The following is a 21638-nucleotide window of genomic DNA, read 5'->3' as shown; positions in this document are numbered from 1 at the left end:
TGCGGTATACGTGTGTAGATAGAAAGATAGATGGATGAGATGACATGTGACTTTAAGCCCCGCCCATCCCCTCTCCCTCACACCCCGCCACATGTAGGCTGTGTTTACTAAAGTGAGCAGAGCGGTGTAACCCCGCCCCCTGCCTGTCCATAGCCAACCAGCTGCTTCTTGGTGGCTGATAAATAACCTGGGCGCGCTCAGCTCCTCCTTCTTATCCTTATCTCTGTCTGCAGCCTTTCCGCTGCGCGCCGCTGACTCTGACAGGACGTGCTCGTACCCGCCTTCCCTCCGGGCCTGTGTCAGGAACGCGCAATGCGCAGGCTCAGTTTCCAGCGGAAGATGGCGGCCGAGAAACAGAAGCATCATGACGGAAGGATGAAGATCGGGCACTACATCCTGGGGGACACGCTCGGGGTGGGCACGTTCGGCAAGGTGAAGGGTGAGTGGATACTGAGGGAGGAGACCGGGGGGTGGTAAACTCCGCTATGGGGAGGGGGGACGTGACTAGTGCCATGGCTCAGTGCCACCATAGAAGAGTGCCAGTGTATTACAATGGCCGTGTGCGTCCACAGGTGAATGTTGTCATGGGTGAATGTCACTATATAGACATGGGGGTGTTGCCTTTGGTTAACATTGACGTGGGTGAGTGTCGGTGTATTGCTATGGGGGAAGGTTGTCATGTGTAAGCCTAAATGTGTTGCTATGGGTGACAGAGATGGCGTGTTGCTATGGGTGAATGTGACTCTGTTGCCACGGGTGAGTGTCACGGTGTGTTGCTTTTGGTTGCCGCTGCCCCGGATGAGTGTTGTGTGTTGCCACAGGTGAAAGTTGATATGGGGAGTGCCAGTGTTGCTATGGATGATGGCATGTTGCTATGGGCGATCACTGTAAAGCATGAGTGTCAGATGAATGTGACTCTGTTGCCATGGGCGAGCTTCAGTGTTGCCATGGGTGTATGTGATGTGTTGCTATGGGTGACCGTTGTAAAGGATGAGTGTCACAGATGAATGTGACTGTTGCCATGGGTGAGTGCCACGGTGTGTTGCTGTTGGTTAACCCAGATGAGCGTTGCGTTGCCATGGGCGAGCTTCAGTGTTGCTATAGGCGTATGTGATGTGTTGCTATGAGTGACCGCTGTAACGGATGAGTTAAACCTGTTGATGCAACGCAACAGAGTGATATGGGTGAGTGCCACGGTGTGTTGCTATTGGTTAAACTTGCCGTGGCGGAGTGTTGCCGTTCAGTAGTTCTCAATCACCCCCAACGGGCCATGTTTTCAGGTTTTCCTTTGTTGCACAGCTGCTTTAAAGTGGATGTAATCCCTCTCCTATGCCCAGTGAAGTGAACAGCCTCAGATGATACCCAGGGATGAAACAAATCTCCCTACATAAGTTTTACATGTATATCTTCTGTCTTCACCTTTATATACTGTTTAAACTTCTGATTGTGTAAGGAGATTTTCTCTTCCTGATTTGCACTGCAGTGAAGTCTGGACACACAGCCACGACAGCTGATTGGAGGAAAGGCACACACCCCCTCTCCTCATAGGTAGAGACTTTCAGAGTTGATCTTGAATAGTTCAGCACTCTGCTAATCTATTTATAGCATCCTCCCCAACACAAAACTCTGGATGCTTTTATCACAGGTTCTGATAGAAGAACGGAGCAGGAGACAGCTACGGGACACGGGGCTTTGGAGAGAGATGAGAAAACACTACAGATATCTGCCCAGCTCAAATTTCATGAATTGGGTTTAAATCAATATCAGTGACATGGTATTGATCAGAGCTATTTTATCTAAGGGAAGTTCCCAAAACATGGCCTGTTGGGGGTCCTTGAGGACTGAGGTTAAGATTCACTTTCATAGATGAATGACTGTTACAGGTGACTTTTGCCATGAGTGAGACTGTTGTCAAAGGTGAGTGCTGCAGTGTGTTGCCATTGGTTTACATATTGCCACAGGTGAGTGACATATTATGTTGCCATGGGTGAAGATGACTGTGGGTGAGTGACGGTGTGTTCCCATGGGTGAATGTCACAATAAATGCAGAGCTCCAGGTAACTTTGCCACCATGCTATAATGGGATGTGGTTGGAATTTCCCTGCAGAAAAATCTGATCCCCAGGCAGACTGTTGCATACACGTAATGGGTACATGGTGGGGGCGGCTTTACCTGCCCAAGGATTCCAATTTGTCCATCCAGTCTGCCTCACAGCCCCGTCTGAAGTTTGGAGACCTGGCTGTCGGTGCCCTATTCTAACTTGTAGCTGTACTGTCTTTTTATTGTGCAGTCTGAGCTCTGCTGTATAGGGGTCACATTCAGCTGCTCACACTGCTTGGATGTAGAGATGTCTCATAAGCATTAGATACAGGTCCATACGGGTATCATGTCTAAAACTTGTATCAGCTTCTCCAATGAAATGGTTTTGAAGGGTGAAGAAAATCCTTTTAGTCAGTTCAGCCTCCTCCCTGATAGAAGCCCGATTTGTGGGCGTTGCATTGCGCTTAACCAGAGTTTCATTGCCCCATCCCCTGTTCAATGCGTTTGCCTCTGTGATTGGCTCTTTACCCTGATCAGCCAAGTCCGCAGGGGGCGGTGCTAGCATGGAAGGATGTCCATGTAAGCCTTCCTGGCATTGTAAGCCCACACTGTAGCTGTCTTTTGGCTATAGTGTGGGCAGGAACTGGTTAAAATATATTTGATTCATTGATGAATGCAGAGCTGTATTTCATTTCTGTATTTTATACCTACCCAGAGTTCAGCTTTAAAATAACCCACTCAGCTCTTCATTGTACAGGCACACATGTTTACTGGCAACCACTAACCGGATTGATTCTGAATATAAGCCTGTGTATGGATGAGCTGAATGCAATTCTAGACATCCCATGAGTGTGTCTTCTTCCAATGACAATGGAGCGGTCAGTTATAAGGAAGCACATTCCACTCTTAAGCAGTATTGGTCCAGCCTTGGTGGTTGATTGTACTATGCTCCACCATTTTTTTTGAGTCCTCGTAGTGAAGCAAGCCCCAGTTCTTCCATGTGGTTTCCTTCAGATATATGCTCAATGTAAATTGTTTGCCATAAACTCTTTACCCATCTGAATTATTAACATAAAACATCTGAAGGAGGACTTTCAGTCCGTAACATGTAAGGTGTTGTATACACACTCGATCGTTGCCAGTCCTTTTTGCACCAGGATGGTGACTAATCCATACAGTTGTATGCAGGGTAGTAGATATGGCTTTTATGCGTTATATGTATTGTCTGTACATGTATATTATTTTGTAATAAAATTTTATACTTTTTTTTTTTTCTTTGATCTAACGAACCTAAAGGGGTCCCTCACCGTACCTTTAGTACAAAGTTTTTTTTTTTTTTGTTTTTTTTTCTGCTTCCAGCAACAGTTGTCACATCTGACACTCCCAGCTCTGACCGGTTGTCGAGGTTTTTTTCTTATGTTGGCTGATCTCTGTCCTTCTCAGATAAGGCTGACGCCAATCTCTTCTGTCTGCCACTCCTACCTGTGCCATGAACGTGCACACCGCCACCTAAATCTGAAGATTACAGTTAAAACTGAACTCTGGGTCTGATAAGACAGAAATTAAAAGAAAATCTGGTCTCATATTCTAACAGCATCATAGTAATACAAACACGTTATTTTTGACAATCCAATAAAAGCTTACTTGGAAAATGACCTTTCATATTGTGAGTTCTGCTTGTCTACTAGCCGTCTTTCCACAGCTTCCTGGATTCCCATCATGCTTGGCAGCTTCTCATTTCTAAGGACTACATATCCCATGGTACCTTGCTGCCTGCAAGCAGTGACCCCCCCCCTGTACTGACTCCGCCTTTTGAAACTTCTTAGGCAGGCTCTGAAATGTGACACAGCAGTGCTTGCCCACTGGGCATAGTGATCACAAAGCAAGTTTACACACTTAAAGTGCTGTCAAACATGCTGATGCCAGGAGAAAGAGTGACAGAGGTGAGCTTATCATTGGGCTGCTTTTCACTGCCTAGACACAGGCTGGGGCAGGTCAACCTGGGCTCAGAGGAAGTGGGTTAAATGATGATCAGGCTCAGTCTATGGTCTTTGGGAAAGAAAATACTCCAGTGCCAGTTTAAAATTGGTGTTCCAGGCTTAGTGTGGTCCATGGGGGGGAAATGACCTTGCGTCTGGTCAGTGGCAGGAATAATGCCTCATTGGTGTTGGTAGAAGGAATAGTGACCCATCAGCTGGTCCCTCCCACAGCTCTGCTCACAGGCTCTGTACAATTATCACTGCTATTTTTACAAGGTAATAACTAGGTTTGCAAAGGCATTTGGTGCACACAAAGTGGATTTATATCATTTGTTGCTATTGGGTGAATATATTGAATTGGTGTAAAGCTTTTTTTTTTTTTTTTTTCTTCCTTAAGAAGACTAACACGCCTATACTTGATGTGCAATGGTTTTGCACAGAGCCCTGATCCTCCTTCTGCGGTCCCCTGCCGGTGCTCCAGGCCCCTCTTTATCAAGTGTCCTTAGGGAAAGTCGCTTTCCCTGGGGGCGCCCATGTGTGCTCGCTCCCGAGTCCCGCTGCTGCGTCCATTGACACAGGGACTCGGCCCAGCCCCCCTCTCCCATGTTACTGGATTTTATTAGCAGCAGAAGCCATTCTCTCCCACTATCAATCTGTCCATTGACAGCAGCGGGAGCCACTGTACTCGTGCACATCGGCAGCACGGAAGCTTTTTCACCTTTAATAATGCGTATCCTGTCCCCGCTTCCAGGAGTTCAGGCCACGGCCCATGACATGACCCCAGAGTTTCCCCCCCCCCCTCCTCTCCCTGTCGCCGGGCCAGTAGGGGAGAGGGGCCTCGCGCAGTAGGGTTCCCGGCATGAAGGCGCAAGGCTGCACTGGCGGATTCCCTTACCCCCAATGGCAGCACCCAACATCGCTGGACTCCAGGCACTGACATTGCTGGACTCCCGGACAGGTAAGTGTCCGATTTATTAAAAGCCAGCAGCTGCAGTATGTGTAGCTGCTGGCTTTTAATTTAAGGCTTTAGAACCAGAAATTCAGACTTAACACTTCCACATGTAGGGCAAAGGTAGACTTTCTGTTAATACGTTAAAGGGGTTGTAAAGGTAAAAATTTTTTCACCTTAATGCATTCTATGCATTAAGGTGAAAAAACTTTTGACCATACCGCAGCCCCCAGCCCCCCCGTTTTACTTACCTTATCTCCACTGCAGCTCAGCCTGGTCGCTGATTGGCTGCGATGGATTGAAAGCAGCGCAGCCATTGGCTCGCGCTGCTGTCAATCACATCCGATGACGCGGCGCGCCGGGGGGCGGGGCCGAGTGATACAGCGAGCGGCTATAGCTATAGGGAGCTCGCATTAAGGTGGTGAATGCTTGCGGGGAGGAGCTGAAACAGCCACCGAGGGACCCCAGAAGACCAGGTTCGGGGCCACTCTGTGCAGAACGAGCTGCACAGTGAAGGTAAGTATAACATGTTTGTTATTTTTAAAAAAAAATAATTTTACCTTTACAACCCCTTTAAGGTGTTAATAAACCCACATCTTGCACTATCAAATGGTGCACATGCTATGGTGTTCATACTCAGTCACTGAGATTAGTTTTCTGTATTCTGCAAAGAAAAACCTGGTTGATCCTGTTGCTCTCCCGCCTCCTGTCCATGTCCACCCTGCAGTTGGGGATTTTGCAGATCAGTGTTGGCAGCTCTGCACATGTTCAGTTTTCAGTGAGTTTCTATGCAGAGCATTTCCTCCCAGTCACATCTGAGCAGTCCATATGACTATAGTCACATGTGTGGGTGTATACACAGTGGTAATCTACAGCCCACTCCCTCTCTCCTCCTCCATGCCCGCTAACCTCAATGGGAGTAGGATATTACATGTAGATTCATGGAGGCTTCACCTCCCAGTTTTATCCTAAGGCACAGGCTGAAGGGGTGTGACACAACAGAAATCCACCCACACCAAAATCGTGCATAAAAACACGCAAAAAACAGATGTTACACTCAGGTGTAAATGCAGCCTTAGGAAAAAAGTACTTTTTTTTTTTTTTATTAAAATAGTGCCATCCACATACAGAGAAGAGACAATGTAAATTAAACGGTGTGTATTAGTGTTGGTGGCATCTCATGACCTCAGACATGGTATTGGTGCACAGATGGCATAATGTCTCTCCTCCTATGCTAAGAAAAAGTGCTTTTATTACCCTTCCCTTCTGTCCGATATAGCACCAGTCACCAAAACAGGAATTGAAGGAAGTCTCCCCGGGGGGCTCAGACAACAGAATCTGGCAGCAGCTCTAACACTTTGTATGCGATCAGAAACTAAAAAAAAGTGAGTGAAGGTGTACAGTAAACTTCCTTGTAATGAGCATGGTTGTTTTGGATATAACAATGCAAGAATTTTTTTTTTGTATATAAATGCTATGTTGTGCCTTAAGAGATGTGTTATATCTCAAAGGAGTGTAGAGCAGTAATGGAGACACAGGGATGTTTTGATGCAGATTATCTGGTGTGGGAGAACCTGTCTCCCAGGATATAAATCAGGTTTTTCAGCTCAAAACCCAGGCAGGCCTGAACTTTCCATCTGACTGAGAGGAGGGGTTCTCTTTTCAGAAAGTGGTGAATTTGGGTGACGGGTTTTTCTAATGAATGGACATGCAAGTAGAACTGTCCAGTCATGGTGTTCTGAGAATGGAATGCCAGTGGCCAAATGGAAACCCCTTTTCATTGCAGTTTTTAGGACTTTGTTTTAGGTACTAAGCACCTTTTTATAGGGTGGTCAGATGTTCATACACAGTCCAATTGACATCAGGATTGGACAGAAGGACCATGAGCAGGACTATCCAGTCAGCTGAACATTCCTATTCATAGTATGGAGAGGTTAAGAAATGCATGTCGGCAGTGCCCCAAAACCAAAATGAACGATTACCAGTCCTTAGATGAAGTGTTTGCATGGGTTTTTTTTTTCCTGGTGGTAATAAAATACTACTAGGGTGATAACACTTACTATCTATGGCAGTGTTGTCCCGTAGGCTGCTGGCTTGATTTGGACTACAGACACCCCCCCCCCTCATTTCCATTTTATTGTGGGAAGTTGTTTGTAGTTCACAGAAGATAGCCAAGGCTGACGTTGTTTGGATTTTCAGATTGATCCAGAGGGAAATTGCAAAGAATAATGGATTTTTTGCAGAATTAGTAGGTTCCAAAGCAGTCTATACTGGATGGACTAGGACTATGCAGAATTCCTACTGAAGTTATCTGTCTATAACCACTGACTTGTCATATCGCATTAAAGGATAAGGCTTCCTGAGTCTTGGCCATCTTTAAAGTGGAACTGCACTGAAAAATGGAAGTTCTGCTCTTCCTCCTCCACGCTTTTTCTTTTGGAAAACGTTTTTATTTATTTTTTTCTCTTTGAGGGGGTACCTAATTTTGATATCGGCTCCCCATTTCTACTGAAATCGCCTAGGTGATTCCACTGCCCCCCGCCTGTAACCATCTGGGACATGTCACAGGTCCCAAGAGGCTTTGTGACCATTCAAACAGGGCAGCACGGCTCGCACTTGCAAAGTTGGGAGCTGGCTGTGAAACTACAGAGTCAAGCTGGCTTTCTACAACCAGCAGCGGGGAACTTTAAGACCAGTGAGGGAGTACAGCTCTGTATCTCTGGACAGGTAAGTACAGTATTTGTAGCTGTTGACTTTTAAAATGGTTGTAAAGGCAGAAGGGTTTTTTTTTTATCTTGATGCATTAAGATAAGCCTGTGTGCCGCAGGCCCCCTAATACTTACCTGAGCCCCATCTCTATCCTGTGATGTGCACGAGTGCCTTAGCCATCCGGGACTTCCTTCTGATTCCCTGAGACACAGCAGTGGCGCTATTGGCTCCCACTGCAGTCAGTCAGCTAATCAGAGGGGATGGGGCCTAACCACGGCTCCATGTCTGAATGGACACAGAGCTGCGGCTTGCCTTGGGTGCCCCTATAGAAAGTTGCTTGCTGTGGGGGCACTCAACAGGAAGGAGGGGCCTAGGAGCAACGAAGAGGGACCCGAGAAGATCTGGACTACTCTATACAAAACCATTTCACAAAGCGGGTAAGTATAACATGGGTTGTCTCTTTGTTTTGTTTTAAAAAAAAAAACAAAAAACCAAAAAAAAAAAAACTTTACAATCACCTTGAGGAAGGAACCACTTTAAGCCATGCTACTTTGGCATGCATTTGTAGTCTCCAAAGGGGATTGTGTTGCCATCTACCAAAATGTGGCAGTAGATTGTGTGGCTGGTAGTGTTCCATTTGTGACATGGCAGGATATACATTTTTTGGATAAAGTGTGTGTGTGTGTGTGTGTGTGTGTGTGTGTGTTTTCTTCGTCATAGGTACTAATGATATAATTAGACCTGCACTGGTGACCTGGTCATAGAGATGAGTCGCCTGGTTTGGAAGTTTTATATGGTACCAGTGAATGTCTTCTGGCTGATGGTATAGCAAATGCTCCTCCTTGGGGTATTTTCCCTGGTTCCTTTCTGCTTCCTACTCAGTAGAAATTAACTTGGGTTCATACAGATACAAGTTTGTAAACTGTAGTTGGGAGATCTGCCTTATCTCAACTGACGCTGAATTTTAAAAGTATATTTAAAGGAGTTGTGAAGGCAGAAGGCTTTTTATCCTAATGCATTAAGATAAACCTGTGTAGCAGCCCCCCCCATCTACCTACCGGAGCTCTTCTCTCCAGCAATGTCCACGATTGATCCCCTCAGCCATCCAGTACACTCCTCCTGATTGGCTGAGATGGAGCAGCGGCACCATTGGCTCCTGTGGCTGGCAAAGTCAGTCAGCCAATCGGGAAAGGGGGGATGGGGCCAGGTCCAGGCTCCATGTTTTGATACACAGAGCTCTTAGGCCCCTTTCACATGAGGCGGACTCCGTTTCTACGGAGCCCGCCTCGGTCCGCCGGCTCAGCGGGAGATCTGTCCGTTGATCTCCGCTGAGCCGGCGGATGACAGGTTCCTCTCTGCTCACTGAGCAGGGAGGGGCTTGTCAGGCGCCGCTGCCGCCTATGGAGTAATCGGACGAAAACGGACAGTGTGTCCGTTTTCGTCAGATCTCACCCGATCCGATCCGCCAGCGACGGATCTGGACGTAGAGCCATCCGTCTGCTTTTAGCGGATCGGACGGGGTCGGATGTCAGCGGACATGTCTCCGCTGACATCCGACGCTCCATAGGCTAACATGGATCGCCCGTTCAGGTCCGCCGTCAAAACTGACAGGCGGACCTGAATGGTCCGATCGTGTGAAAGGGGCCTTACTTGGCTTGTGTGACCTCCTGTAGCAAGCTGCTGGCTGAGGGGCACTCGAGGGAGGGGCTAGGAGCAGCAAAAGGACCCGAGAGGAGGAGGATCTGGGGTGCTCTGTGCAAAACCAACTCCACGGAGGAGGCAAGTATAACATGTTTGTTTGAAAAAAAAAAATAAAAAATTCTTTACAAACACTTTAAGGCCCTATGTTGATGAGATTTTATTTCCATCAGCTTTTCTCCCTGTGAGTTAATGGGTAGGCCAGAGCAGCTCAAAACAGGTTGATGCAGCTTACAACCTGAAATACGGGTCAGAAAGTCAACTGCAGACCAATGAACTTGTCAGTGAACTGTGAATGATCTCCGATTCAAGCAGGCACAATCTTCCCAGCAACACAAAAAGGGGAACTGAAAGCAAAAAGTGGTGATTTGCTGTTATAAGGAAAATTTTTGAAATTTTGGGGATTCCTCCATCCTCATTTGCATGGATGGAGGAATCTGTGTGATAAACCTTTTGTTCGTGCCACTTGGGCCCCCATAATGTCCGGACTTCTGGGTAATGCATCTTTTCACTCCCCAATTAATTTCAGCTCCCAGATGATTGATCCCCAGGCCCAAGCGATGTCCATTGCGAAGGGAACTGTGGCTAAGCCTATGCAAATAACACTTTCTATTTGCATTGCAGTTTCAGGTTATAGAAGTATTATCAAAACATTTTATGGTAATGTGAAAGGTAAGATCTAAATCAATCGGCCTCTTGGTTTAGTAAGGTTTTGCTCATTATAGGCATACTTTAGGCCCACTTTACACCCACTTTACACTTACAATTAGGGCTGCCAGTGGATTATGAACCACTGCAGCTCCCCAGCTTGTACAAAGCAATGACAGGCTGACAGGTTCTGCAGTTGTCCTTTGCTGTTTGCATGTATCTGCACATCCAGCAGGTACCTGCCGCTAGAACGGATGAGTCCTAGATCCTAGGGGTGCACCGAATGCGTTTTTTGGTACCGAAAACGAAAAATACACTAGGCCGAAAACCGATACTGACCGAAACTTATTTTTAAAAAAAATATTTTTGTACAGGAGATGGTCAGAGACTGGGGACATGGTACAAGAGATCAATGCAGCCTCACCAGTGCCCATCAGATGCAGCCAGCCTGTGTCCCCAGTGCAGGCAGCCAGTGCAGGGGAAGAGGAGAGCCGCCGCCTGCTTGATTAGATTGCTGGGAACATTACAGCTTTCATTTCAATAGCTGTTTGTTCCCTGCCACGCGCCGTCACATGCAGCCTCTCCTTTGTCCGTGCACTTTGATAGACAGATCACCCGTCCAATCCTGGGATAGGTGATCTGTCAAAGTTCCCCGGACAAGGGGGAGGGGCTGTATATGACAGTGCGTGGCGGGGAACATACAGCTATTGAAATGAAAGCTTTTGTTATCCCAGCGCTCTAATCAACCAGGCGGCAGCTCTTCTGCACTATAGGACACCCCCGTAATGGGCGGCGGCAGGGGAAGGAGCCCCACCCCATTTTCGGCTCCATTATCGGCCATTTTTCTCTTTCGGCAAATTTTTGGCCGATATGTTTCTGCGGCCGAAATTTCGGTGCATCCCTACTAGATGCAACTTTATTCTAGGGCTGATCTGTTCCTAGCTGCAGGTAACTGACGCTGTTTGCATGAATCCACACATCAAGCAGACAGCTGTGACTGTATCCTGTCATTGATTTGTAAAGGCTGAGCAGCTGTATGTATACTCCTGGTATTTCAGATGTAAGAATCCACAAATCCTTGTCAAGGAATCCACTGATGGCCCTAACTGCAGGTTTCAGTGGGGTCTTATAGCACCCTTCAGTTCCTGTATTTAAAAAAACAAAACCTGTTTAAAGGAGTTCACCTTTTTGTAACATTTAGGGTTTAACATGTTACAAAGAGACTGGTTCCTGCCTGATCCCCCGCTGTGACAGCTAGTGCTCCCTCCCCGCTAGCTGTCACAATTTAAAAAAAAAAGTGGCTGAGCGGGGCTGAGTCTGCCCGGCTGCTTCACTGAATGACGGGGCTCTGTGCATGGAAAACTACATGGTGCGGCAGGCTTTGCGGCTGTCGGTTTGTAGTTTTACACTTATGCTGGCATCATGAGATTATTGAAAGCTGTTACCGTATATACTCGAGTATAAGCCGACCTGAATATAAGCCAAGGCACCTAATTTTACCACAAAAAAAACTGGGAAATCTTATTGACTCGAGTATAAGCCTAGGGTGGGAAATGCAGCAGCTATTGTAAGTGGAAAAGAGGGTTGTCAATACGCATTTTCAGCCTCACTGTGCCCTTTTGCAGCCATAGGTCCCCCGAACTTCAAACTCTGGCATTAAGGGTTCCTAGATGCCCCCTAGCTGCAGCCAAAATGTGGGGTCTCTGGACCCAAAGGGTCCCGAAATGACTGCTGCAGATGGACGCAGTTGACTGAATTTGGGGCCCCGTATCTCGGGGACACTTGGTGCTAGGAACCCCAAATTTGGTCTGCAAACCCAGTGGAATTAGCACTACAACATATCCAAAGCTAGGGCTCCTAGCACCAAGTGGCCCCGAGATAGGGGCCCCAAAGTCAGTTTGGAAAATGTCAAACACTTCTGCAGCAGAGAATGACATTTTCCGAACCGACTTTGGGGCCCCATATCTTGGGGCCACTTGATGCTAGGATATGTTGTAGTGTTCCACTGGGTTTGCACACCAAATTTGGGGTTCCTAGCTCCAAGTGGTCCCAAGATACGGGGCCCCAAAGTCAGTTTGGAAAATGTAATTCTTTGCACCAGAAAAGTGCTTGACTTGAGCATAAGCCGAGGGGGGGCACTTTCAGCACAAAAAGTGCTGAAAAACTCTGCTTATACTTGAGTATATACGGTACTTTAAAGAGTAACTCCACTTGAGAAAATTCCCCTCTAGGTTATCTATGTACATTACAAGGATTTTGACAAACTTTGTTGCAGTTTCCTACCTCTTTGTTCTAAAGAAATCCCTGTTTGTCTGTTTGTGTCCATATGCGGAAAGTGAGTCTAATGGAAGAGGCTTCATAACCCTTTCATGACTAAGCCTATTTCTGACATTTGGTGTTTACAAGTTAAAATCTATTTTTTGCTTGAAAATTACTTAGAACCCCCCCAAAAAAATAATTATATTTGTGTTTTTTTTTTTTTTTGTTTTAGCAGTGAATAAAATGCCGATTGTTGCAATATTTTATGTCGCACGGTATTATTGCAGTGGTGTTTTAAATGCAATTTTTTGGGAAAAGGGACACTTTCATGGAAAAAAAAGTATAGTTATCCCAATATATTTTTTTTAGAATTATTGCTCTGACGATCGTGGCGATACCTCACGTGTTATTTGAACACCATTTACATATGCGGGCCTGACTTCTGTATGCGTTTTCTTTGCTGCGTGAGCTCGCGGGGATGGGGGCGCTTAAATAAGAAAAAAAACAAATTATTTTTATATTGTTAAAAAAAATCACTTTTATTGCTGTCACAAGGAATGTAAACATCCCTTGTGACAGTAATAGGTGGTGACAGGTACTCTTTATGGAGGGTTCTGGGGTCTAAAAGACCTCCAATCCCTCCTTTGCACTTCAAAGTATTCTGATCACTGAAACCGGCAATTCTGAATACTGTGTGGTGTGTTTTTTTTTTTTTTTTTTTTTTTTTTTTTTTTTTTTTAAATCTGGAGCCATTGGCAGCCGAGTAAACAGGAAGTGACAACGTGATGTCGCTTCCGTGTTTACATTCAGGAGACTGGAACAAAGCCGTTTCCGTCTTTGTGTCAGTCTGTCTCTAACCGCCTGAAGTGGTGGATCGAGGATCATGTCCCCTCCCACTCCTCCGGGATAACAATCAAGCAGCTTTTAGCCGCATCGGTTGTTATCCCTGGAAAGCTGATCGCCCGCTCTAAAAAAAGGTACCGGGATGATGCCTGCGGATGCGGGCATCATCCCGGTATAACCCCTGAAAGCCAAGGCTGCTTATCTGCGTACGCTCGGCGGGAAGGGGTTAATAACAGCTGCTGTACCTGCAAAGCTGAGGAAAGCTGCTGCATCCCTTTTTTAGATGTAATTTCCTATTGGGAGTATCTCACCAAAAATGACCATGTGTTGCAGGGGATGCCTGAAATCTGATTTGTATCTTGGTGCAGAATTCTGGGATAATCAGTGAGCCAATCACACAAGCAGGAAGTGGAAATGATATCTGGGAGGCATTCTGTGTACAGAATACCTCCAGGTTGCCAGGATTGCTTTGTATTTTACAGGAAATTACAGAGCTTCAGATTGAAAAGGAAAGGTAATATTTAATGCTGAGTTCCATCCAAAAATGGAACTTTCGCTTTTCGGAATCTTACCCCCCCCCTTCCGGTGTCACGTTTGGCACCTTTTCAGGGGGGAGCAGATACCTGTATAATCCAGGTATTTGCTTCCACTTCCGGGCATAGATAGCTGCATTATCCAGATATCTATGCCATATCCGGCCCCCCCCGTCCTCTGGGGGACCCTCAGGTCCCAGGCAGTAGGGAAACAGGCTGAGCAGCTGCAAGGCTTCACTTCCTGATTCCCTTACCAACGATGGCGGTGCCTCCACCCGAGGGACAGATTTGCTTCGGGTGCAGACGTTGCGGGTGCTCTGGACAGGTAAGTGTCAATATTTTAAGTCAGCAGCTGCAGTATTTGTAGGTTAAAAATACCACATTAGTGTGCTGAGGAGATTGAAGAGAACTGTATACATGTTAGGCCACTTTAGGTCTGATCAGGTCTGGCTGAAAAAATGAGGAGGACCTAATCGGACCCTTTGTGTGAAAGGAACCTAACTTGTATAATTCTCCATTCACCCCTATAGATTGGTGGGTGTACATGGACTTGTCCATGTACACCCACCTACCTCTAATCCAAGCCATTGAAAAAACTGAAGCGGATCCGTCCCTCCTTTGTCTAGGCAGATTGAAGTGCAGTTGGGTGTAAACGGACAGTGGAGTCCACTTACACCCATCGGCCTGTGTTGCTGTAGAGTGGACATGAACCAGTCATTCTCCTGCTCTGTTCAGCAAGGGGTCAGCACACCGATCCCCTGCTAATCTAATTGGCGTCGGCCCTATGTGAGATGGGCCAAATATCGGGTGGCATCAGCCAGTTCAATAAACTATCCTAAATTCGACCTGTGTATGGCAGCTGGTCTGATAGAAGCTGGCCGTTTGGCTGGCTTCTGTCAAAGGGGCACGACCCAAAAAGGTCTGCTGTTTGGCATCTATTCAGTGCTCACAGCCAATGGCTGGGATTGCTGACCAATGTGTTCCTGTGGGGGGCTGTCCCCCTGTAGGCACACAATAGCTCAGTGGAGATCGCTGTACTAGTGTCGCATAGTTAGTACAGCGGCTCCTACCAAGCTTTTCAGTTTTCTTTCATTCAGCCTGCTGGTCGAAGGGGGGGGGGGGGGGGGGGAAATACTAGTGTAGTAGGCTTTGTTTGAAGTTTGACACCTGATCTTCACCCCTACAATGGCTGAGAGCGTTGACCGAAGTGTTATGGTGGGGCTGTCAGAATAAAACAGCGCAGCAGGGGAGACTAACATTGAGGTGTTAGTACAGCAGCTACAACCTGAGCTGTCAGTTTTTTTTTTTTTTTTTTTCATTCATCCCGCTGGGTTGGATGGGGGGAAAAAAACTCATGGTGTGTACCAGACTTGCACAAGGTTGGAAGCACACAATTGTCTAATGACTTTGTATGCCATAACTACCTTTTGCTGGGACCACCTGAAATTAATGATTTGGAGGAAGGTCTACAAACACAGGAAGGTGTGATGGTGTTCACAAACCTTTGTCCATTTTAGTATATACTGTATGACTGGTATTAGGAAGGGGAATTGTATTCATGGCTGTTGTCTCTGAAGAAACAGTTGGGTCTCTATAGGCACACGTCCGATCAATGGTGCATTGTTTTTACCCGGTCATGGTTTAGTCAGTAATGTTCCATTCAGTCACAGCAGCATTGCAGCGTGACCAATAGAGGCTAGTACCACAAAGGACTAAGGTAGCTTTAGTTTATTAATATACAGTTTTTGCTACATATTAACTCTTGTGCTTCGAAAAGCCTGAAGGTATCCTAGAAATTTGAAGGTGAAGTTCAAAGTTTTTCATGTAAAGGGAAACGGCAGGGCAGTAATTTGGGATTTATTGTGAAGAATTTCATGTTGGTTTGGGAAAGGTATTGAAGCGAATAAGAATGTTTAAAAAAAAAAAGCGCTGAAGAATACAAAGTAGGACTTGTAGACGATAAAAAGATAGACATTGTTCCTTACCACTCAGTGTAATAAAGGGGTGTGTGTTTTTTTTTTTTTTTTTTTTTTTTTTTTTTTATGGCACCCTATTAGAATCACGTATTCCTTGTAGGCAAATTCACACTCCGGTGTATCTTTCACCTTGAGCTTCCTCTTCTTGAAGGAGAACTGTATTTATAACAAATTGGCCCAAGAAATTTGTTTTCCTAAAACATTTCTTGGTACTGAGTAAAAAAATGAAGCCCCTATATTGTGAGCACACATGACACTCTACCCATCAGAAGGCACCAAGCTATGATTATTCCTTTTTTGTAATGGGATGTGAGGAAGATTCTTGGACTATACTCTTCATTATAGGGATTTCTAATCTGCCATTATCACTTTTCTCTTTCGTTCAACGGACACATCACCTCTTTAACCACTTCCCGCCCACCCTATAGCGGATTGACGTCCGGGAAGTGGTTCCGTTATCCTGACTGGGCGTCATATGACGTCCAGCAGGATAACATGACGCCACGCGCCCCCCGGGAGCGCGCATTGCGGTGATCGGTGGAGCGGTGTGTCAGCCTGACACGCCGCTCCACCGATCTTGGTAACGTGATCAGCCGTGTCCAATCACGGCTGATCACGCTGTCATTGGGAAGAGCCGTTGATCGTCTTTTCCTCACTCGCATTTAACAGACACGAGTAGAGGAGAGCCGATCGGCAGTTCTCCTGACAGGGGAGGTCTGCGCTGATTATCAGCGCAGCCCCCCTCAGATCGCCACTAGGACCACCAGGGAAGGGGCAACATGTGGATGTCCAGGTATGTACCCCATGGCCATCCAAATGGGCACTGATTGGCACCATTATGTTACATATCTGCCTGTCGGTGCCACCTGTCAGTGCCGCCTATAAGTACTCATCGGTGCCCATCAGTGCCTGTCATTAAAGGAGAAAACGTACTTATTTGCAAAAAAATTTTAAGACAACGAAAAACTTTTTTTTTTTTTCTCAATTTTCTGTCTTTTTTTTTTTTTTTAAATTTGTTGCACAAAAAATAAAAACCGCAGAGGTGATCAAATACCACCAAAAGAAAGCTCTATTTGTGGGAACAAAATGATAAAAAATTTGTTTGGGTACAGTGTAGCATGACTGCGCAATTGTCATTTAAATTGCGACAGTGCTGAAAGCTGAAAATTGGCCTCGGCGGTAAGGTGTCTAAGTGCCTGGTATTGAAGTGGTTAATCTTGACCATTAGGTTATATCGCCTCTGCAGGAGTAGGGCTTGGCAGAACAAAACACCTGGCTACGCCCATGGGCTGTCCTCAGTCAGTATATAATCCCCTCCCTGCTCTAGGTATTCATTTTTTTTTTTTTTTTTTTTTTTTTTTTTTTTTCCGTCATCAAGCGTCAATATCACAGGCTTGCAAGGCAGCCACTTGGTAATTAGTGCACACCTTCACTAAATTCTATAAAGTAGATATTTCGGCATCTGTGGATGCTTCTTTTGGCCGCAAGGTTTTGCAGGCTGCTGTTTAAGAGGGAGGTTCCCTCATAAGGGGTTTTTTCTTTAAATAATTTTTATTTCAGATGGGGCATTTGAAGAACATTTGATCATCTACAAGCAGTGGAGCCCCTGGATTCCAGGCTGTGTAGGTGTTGAGATTTGTTCATATCACACGCACGCTCTGTGATCAGCAAATCTGAGATTCGCTGGATCACAGTTCGAAGTAAGGGGTTGATCCCGACCCCCCTTGCCACGTGATCAGCTGTCAGCCAATGACAGCTGATCATGTGATGTAAACAGAGCCGGTAATCGGCTATTTTTTGCTCACACTGATAGCGCGAGGAGAACAAAAAGCCGATCACTGGCGGCTGTCAGAGGGACGTCGGTCTTGATCAAGGAGAGCAGTCGCCAGCTCATTAGTGCCCAATTATCTGTCCCGATCAGTGCTGCCTCATCTGTGCATATCAAAGAAGGAGAAAAATTACCCAAAATTTTACAACAAACTATGAAACATGATTATTTTCAAAATTTTCCTTTTTTTTTTTTTTTTTTTTTTTTTTTTTTTGCTAGAATACAAAAACCCCAGTGGTGATTACCACCAAAAGAAGCTGTGTGTGGAAAAAGAAAATTTTCAATTGGGTATGGTGTTGCATGACCACAGTTGTCATTCAGAGTGACAGTGCTGAAAATTGTCTGGGCAGAAGGGGGTGTTTAAGTGCCCAGTGGGTCCTGAGGACAGGAGTTGAGAAACACCACCAGAGTCTGAGACCATTTTACTGTTCATGTAAACTGTTTAAATAGTAGGGCCCTAAGTGATTACACAGTTGTAGGTCTGTCCTAGATTTGTTGTGGTTATCGAGATGTAGAGCGAAAGCTATTCCAAAGTCCTCATTACTTCTCTCCATTGGTGTCTCTACAGAACAGTGCGTTCTTCCACTCTGCAGTGTTATCACTTCCAGATCAGTGCTTATATGTAATAAATGTTAATGGATACTGTGGCCTTTATGTTCAGTTTTTTTTTTAATTGATCAGCCGAGCCTCTGCGCTTTTTAAGCTGCATTTGAGCTGATATTTCCGGCTGTTATCTGAGTAATGTGCATTGATCTGCGTGTAGTGCGTGTTCTGTATGTTATGACACATTCTCATGGTCTGATCTGTTTACATACACTATCACAATTCTGGCAATGTGAGCAGTTTAGAGGCGTTTGGAACTGTACTGTAGTCATGTGTTCACACCACAGTGGAATGCTTGAGAAAACCATCTAATCTCTGGGAGATCTTTCCAATGGCTGTCTGTAGCCATGTCTGATTCCAGTGTGCCAGAGCTTTCTCTTTCAAAGTATGCATCTGACGCCTAGTGTCCACCTCTGCTTAATTTAATCTCAGTATAAATACAGCTGTTCTGTGAAGCCCTCAAGTTTGTTAGAAAACTTTAGTGAACAAACCGTATCATGAAGGCCAAGAAACACACCAGACAGGCCAGGGATAAAGCAGAGCTGGGTTATAATAAAAAAAAACAATCCTAAGCTTTGAACATCTCACGGAGCACCGTTCAATCCATCATCCAAAAATGGGAGAGTATGATACAACTGCAAACCTACCAAGACATGGCCATACATCTTAACTGACAGGCCTGATAAGGAGAGCATTAATAAAAAGCAGCCAAGAGTCCCATGGTAACTCTGGAGGAGCTGCAGAGATCCACAGCTCAGGTGGGAGAATCTGTCCACAGGACAACTATTAGTCGTGCACTCCACAAATCTGGCCTTTATGGAAGAGTAGCAAGAGAGCCATAAGGAGGTCTCATTTGCAAGAAACCATGTGGGGGACACAGAAAACCTGTAGAAGGTGCTCTGGTCAGATGATGCCAAAGTTGAACTTTTTTTTGGCCTAAAAGCAAAATGCTATGTGTGGTGGGAAACTAACACTGCACATCACCCTGAACACACCATCCCCACCATGAAACATGGTGGTGGTAGCATCATGTTGGGGTGCTTTTCTTCAGCAGGGACATGAACGCAGGTCAGAGTTTATGGGAAGATGGATGAGCCAAATACGGGGCAATCTTAGAAGAAAACCTGTTAGTCTGCCAAAGACTTGAGACGGGCGGAGGTTCAACTTCCTGCAGGACCACGACCCTAAACATACAGCCAGAGCTACAATGGAATGGTTTAGATCAAAGCAGATTTGTGTTTAGAATGGCCCAGTCAGTCTAGACTTATCGTATATACTCGAGTATAAGCTGAGTTTTTCAGCACTTTTTTTTTTGTGCTAAAAATGCCCCTCTTGGCTTATACTCAAGTCTGTGTCCATCTGCATACCTGATCAGCCCATGTCATGCTCAGACGGCGGCCGACCAGTGTAAAAAAAGCCACGCCTCTTCCTGTTCTGCTTATCACGGACGTCCTCTCGTCCCACGGACGAGGACGAGAGGATGTCCGTGATGGGTGGAACACTGACTCACTGCTGGGAAATGGGGTGTTGCGCCTATCACGGACGAGGAGGCGGTGCGGCTTTTGCACACTGGATGGCCGCCGTCTGACTGCATGACATGGGGAGATCAGCACAGTGAGGCTGCAAATGGGCATTGTTGACTCTTTTCCACTTACAGTAGCTGCTGCATTTTCTACCCTAGGCTTATACTCATGTTAATAAGTTTTCCCAGTTTTTTTGTGGTAAAATTAGGTGCCTTGGCTTATATTCGGGTCGGCCTATACTCTAGTATATATGGTAAATCCAATTGAGAATCTGGCAACACTTAAATTGCTGTTTAGACTCTCTCTCCATTCAATCTGACAGAGCTTGAACTATTTTGCAAGAATGGGCAAAAAAAATGTCACTCTCTAGATCTACAAAGCTGGTGGCGACATCACCAAAAAGACTTGAAGCTGTAATTGCAGTGAAAGGTTGTACAAAGTATTGACTCGGGGGGCTGAATACAAATGCACAGCATTTTCCTTCCACTTCACAATTATGTGCCACTTTGTGTTGATCTATCACATAAAATCCCAATAAAATACATTTACATTATTGGTTGTAACATGACAAAATGTGGAAAATTTTAAGGGGTATTAATACTTTTTCAAGGCACTGTATGTAGTGCTCAGCATAAATGAGTACACCCCTTTTGAAAGGTAAGATTTGAATTAATATCTCAATGAACACGAGAACAATTTACAAAATTTTCGCTAAACTTTTTATTTATTTTTTTAATAGGAAATTTAACTCATCGCGTGAAAGTAAGGTTAATATAACTTTTATATTATAAAATCTTCAGTTTTACTCAAATTAGTTGAGGCAAAACTGAATATGCCCCACAACAAACTACATCTAGTATTTTGTATGACCTCCGTGATTTGTAAGGACAGCACCAAGTCTGCTAGGCATGGAATGAACAAGTTTGCGACATATTTGCAACATCTCTTTCATTCTTCAAGAAAGACATTTTAGCGCCCAGATGCTGGATGGAGAGATGCTCAAATTGTCTCTTCAGAATTCCCCATAGGTGTTCGATTGGATTCAGATCAGAAGACATACTTGGCCACTGAATCATTTTCACCCTGTTCTTCAGAAATGCAACAGTTGCCTTAGATGTGTGTTTAGGATCCTTTATGTTGGGAAAAGTGCATGATGACCAAGGGCACAGACTGATGGTAGCATCTTCTTTCAATATAGAGCATTACATCTCTGAATTCATGGTACTATCAATGAAATGCAGCTCCCCAACACCAGGAGCACTCATGCAGCCCCATAGAAGGACACTACCACCACCACATTTCACTGTAGGCACCATGCATTTTTCTTTGTACTCCTCACCTTTGCGACCCTATACAGTTTTGAAGCCATGAGTTCCAAAAACCTTTTTATCTTGGTATCACTCAAGAGTCCCAGTAGTCTCTTTCCGCATTGGCAAATTCTAGGTGGGCTTTTTTGTGCATGGGCTTTAGGAGAGGCTTCCTTTGTGGATGACACCCATGCATGCCATTCCCTTACAGTGTACGCCATATTGTGTCACAGGAAACAATCACCCCAGTTTGGCTTTCTACTTTAGCAAACTGCAGTGAACTTGCACTGCGATTTTCTTCAACCCTTATCAGAAGATGCTCCTGTTGAGGTGTTAACTTCCGTGGACATCTGGAAGATGGTTGCAGTTCCATCTGTTAAATTTTTGTATCACTTTTGCTACAGTATTCTGACAGCTTTAATCTTGTAGCCGTCACCTTGTGTAAAGATTTTCTTTCTCAGGCCTTGTGACATTTCTTTCATGTGGTGCCATTGCTGACAGCACAAAATAAGAGGGGGGGGGGGGAGAGAGGCCTTCAACTAACTTTTTATAATCTGTCTGCTGGACACCTGTTTAATGAATATTTTAGACTCACCTGTAGTTGAATTATTGTTGGTTTGGATTTTGTTTAAAATTTAGCTTTGCTCCTAATGCCCTGTACACATGAGCGGAATTTCTGTAGGAAAAATCTTGGATGTTTTTTTCCGACGGAATTCCCCTTAAGCTTGCCTTGCATACACACG

General features: G+C 45.3%; 1 protein-coding gene across 2 annotated transcripts in view; it reads left to right on the top strand.

Annotated features, from left to right (window-relative positions):
- Positions 1–234: 234 nt before the first annotated feature.
- PRKAA1 (protein kinase AMP-activated catalytic subunit alpha 1) overlaps positions 235–21638 on the top strand; it is a 67647-nt gene continuing 46243 nt past the window's right edge. The window contains exon 1 of one of the 2 annotated variants that reach the window (XM_073621692.1): positions 235–439. In XM_073621692.1, coding sequence (XP_073477793.1) covers positions 313–439 — 127 coding nt within the window. In that variant the 5' untranslated portion in view covers positions 235–312. The remainder of the gene's footprint in view (positions 440–21638) is intronic. The other variant, XM_073621700.1, reaches the window with a different exon arrangement.

The sequence above is a fragment of the Aquarana catesbeiana genome, linkage group LG01 (genome assembly GCF_042186555.1).
Source record: "Aquarana catesbeiana isolate 2022-GZ linkage group LG01, ASM4218655v1, whole genome shotgun sequence".
Lineage (NCBI taxonomy): Eukaryota > Metazoa > Chordata > Amphibia > Anura > Ranidae > Aquarana > Aquarana catesbeiana.
The sequence above is the reverse complement of the archived record's forward strand: the minus strand, read 5'-3'. Positions and strand labels throughout refer to the sequence as shown.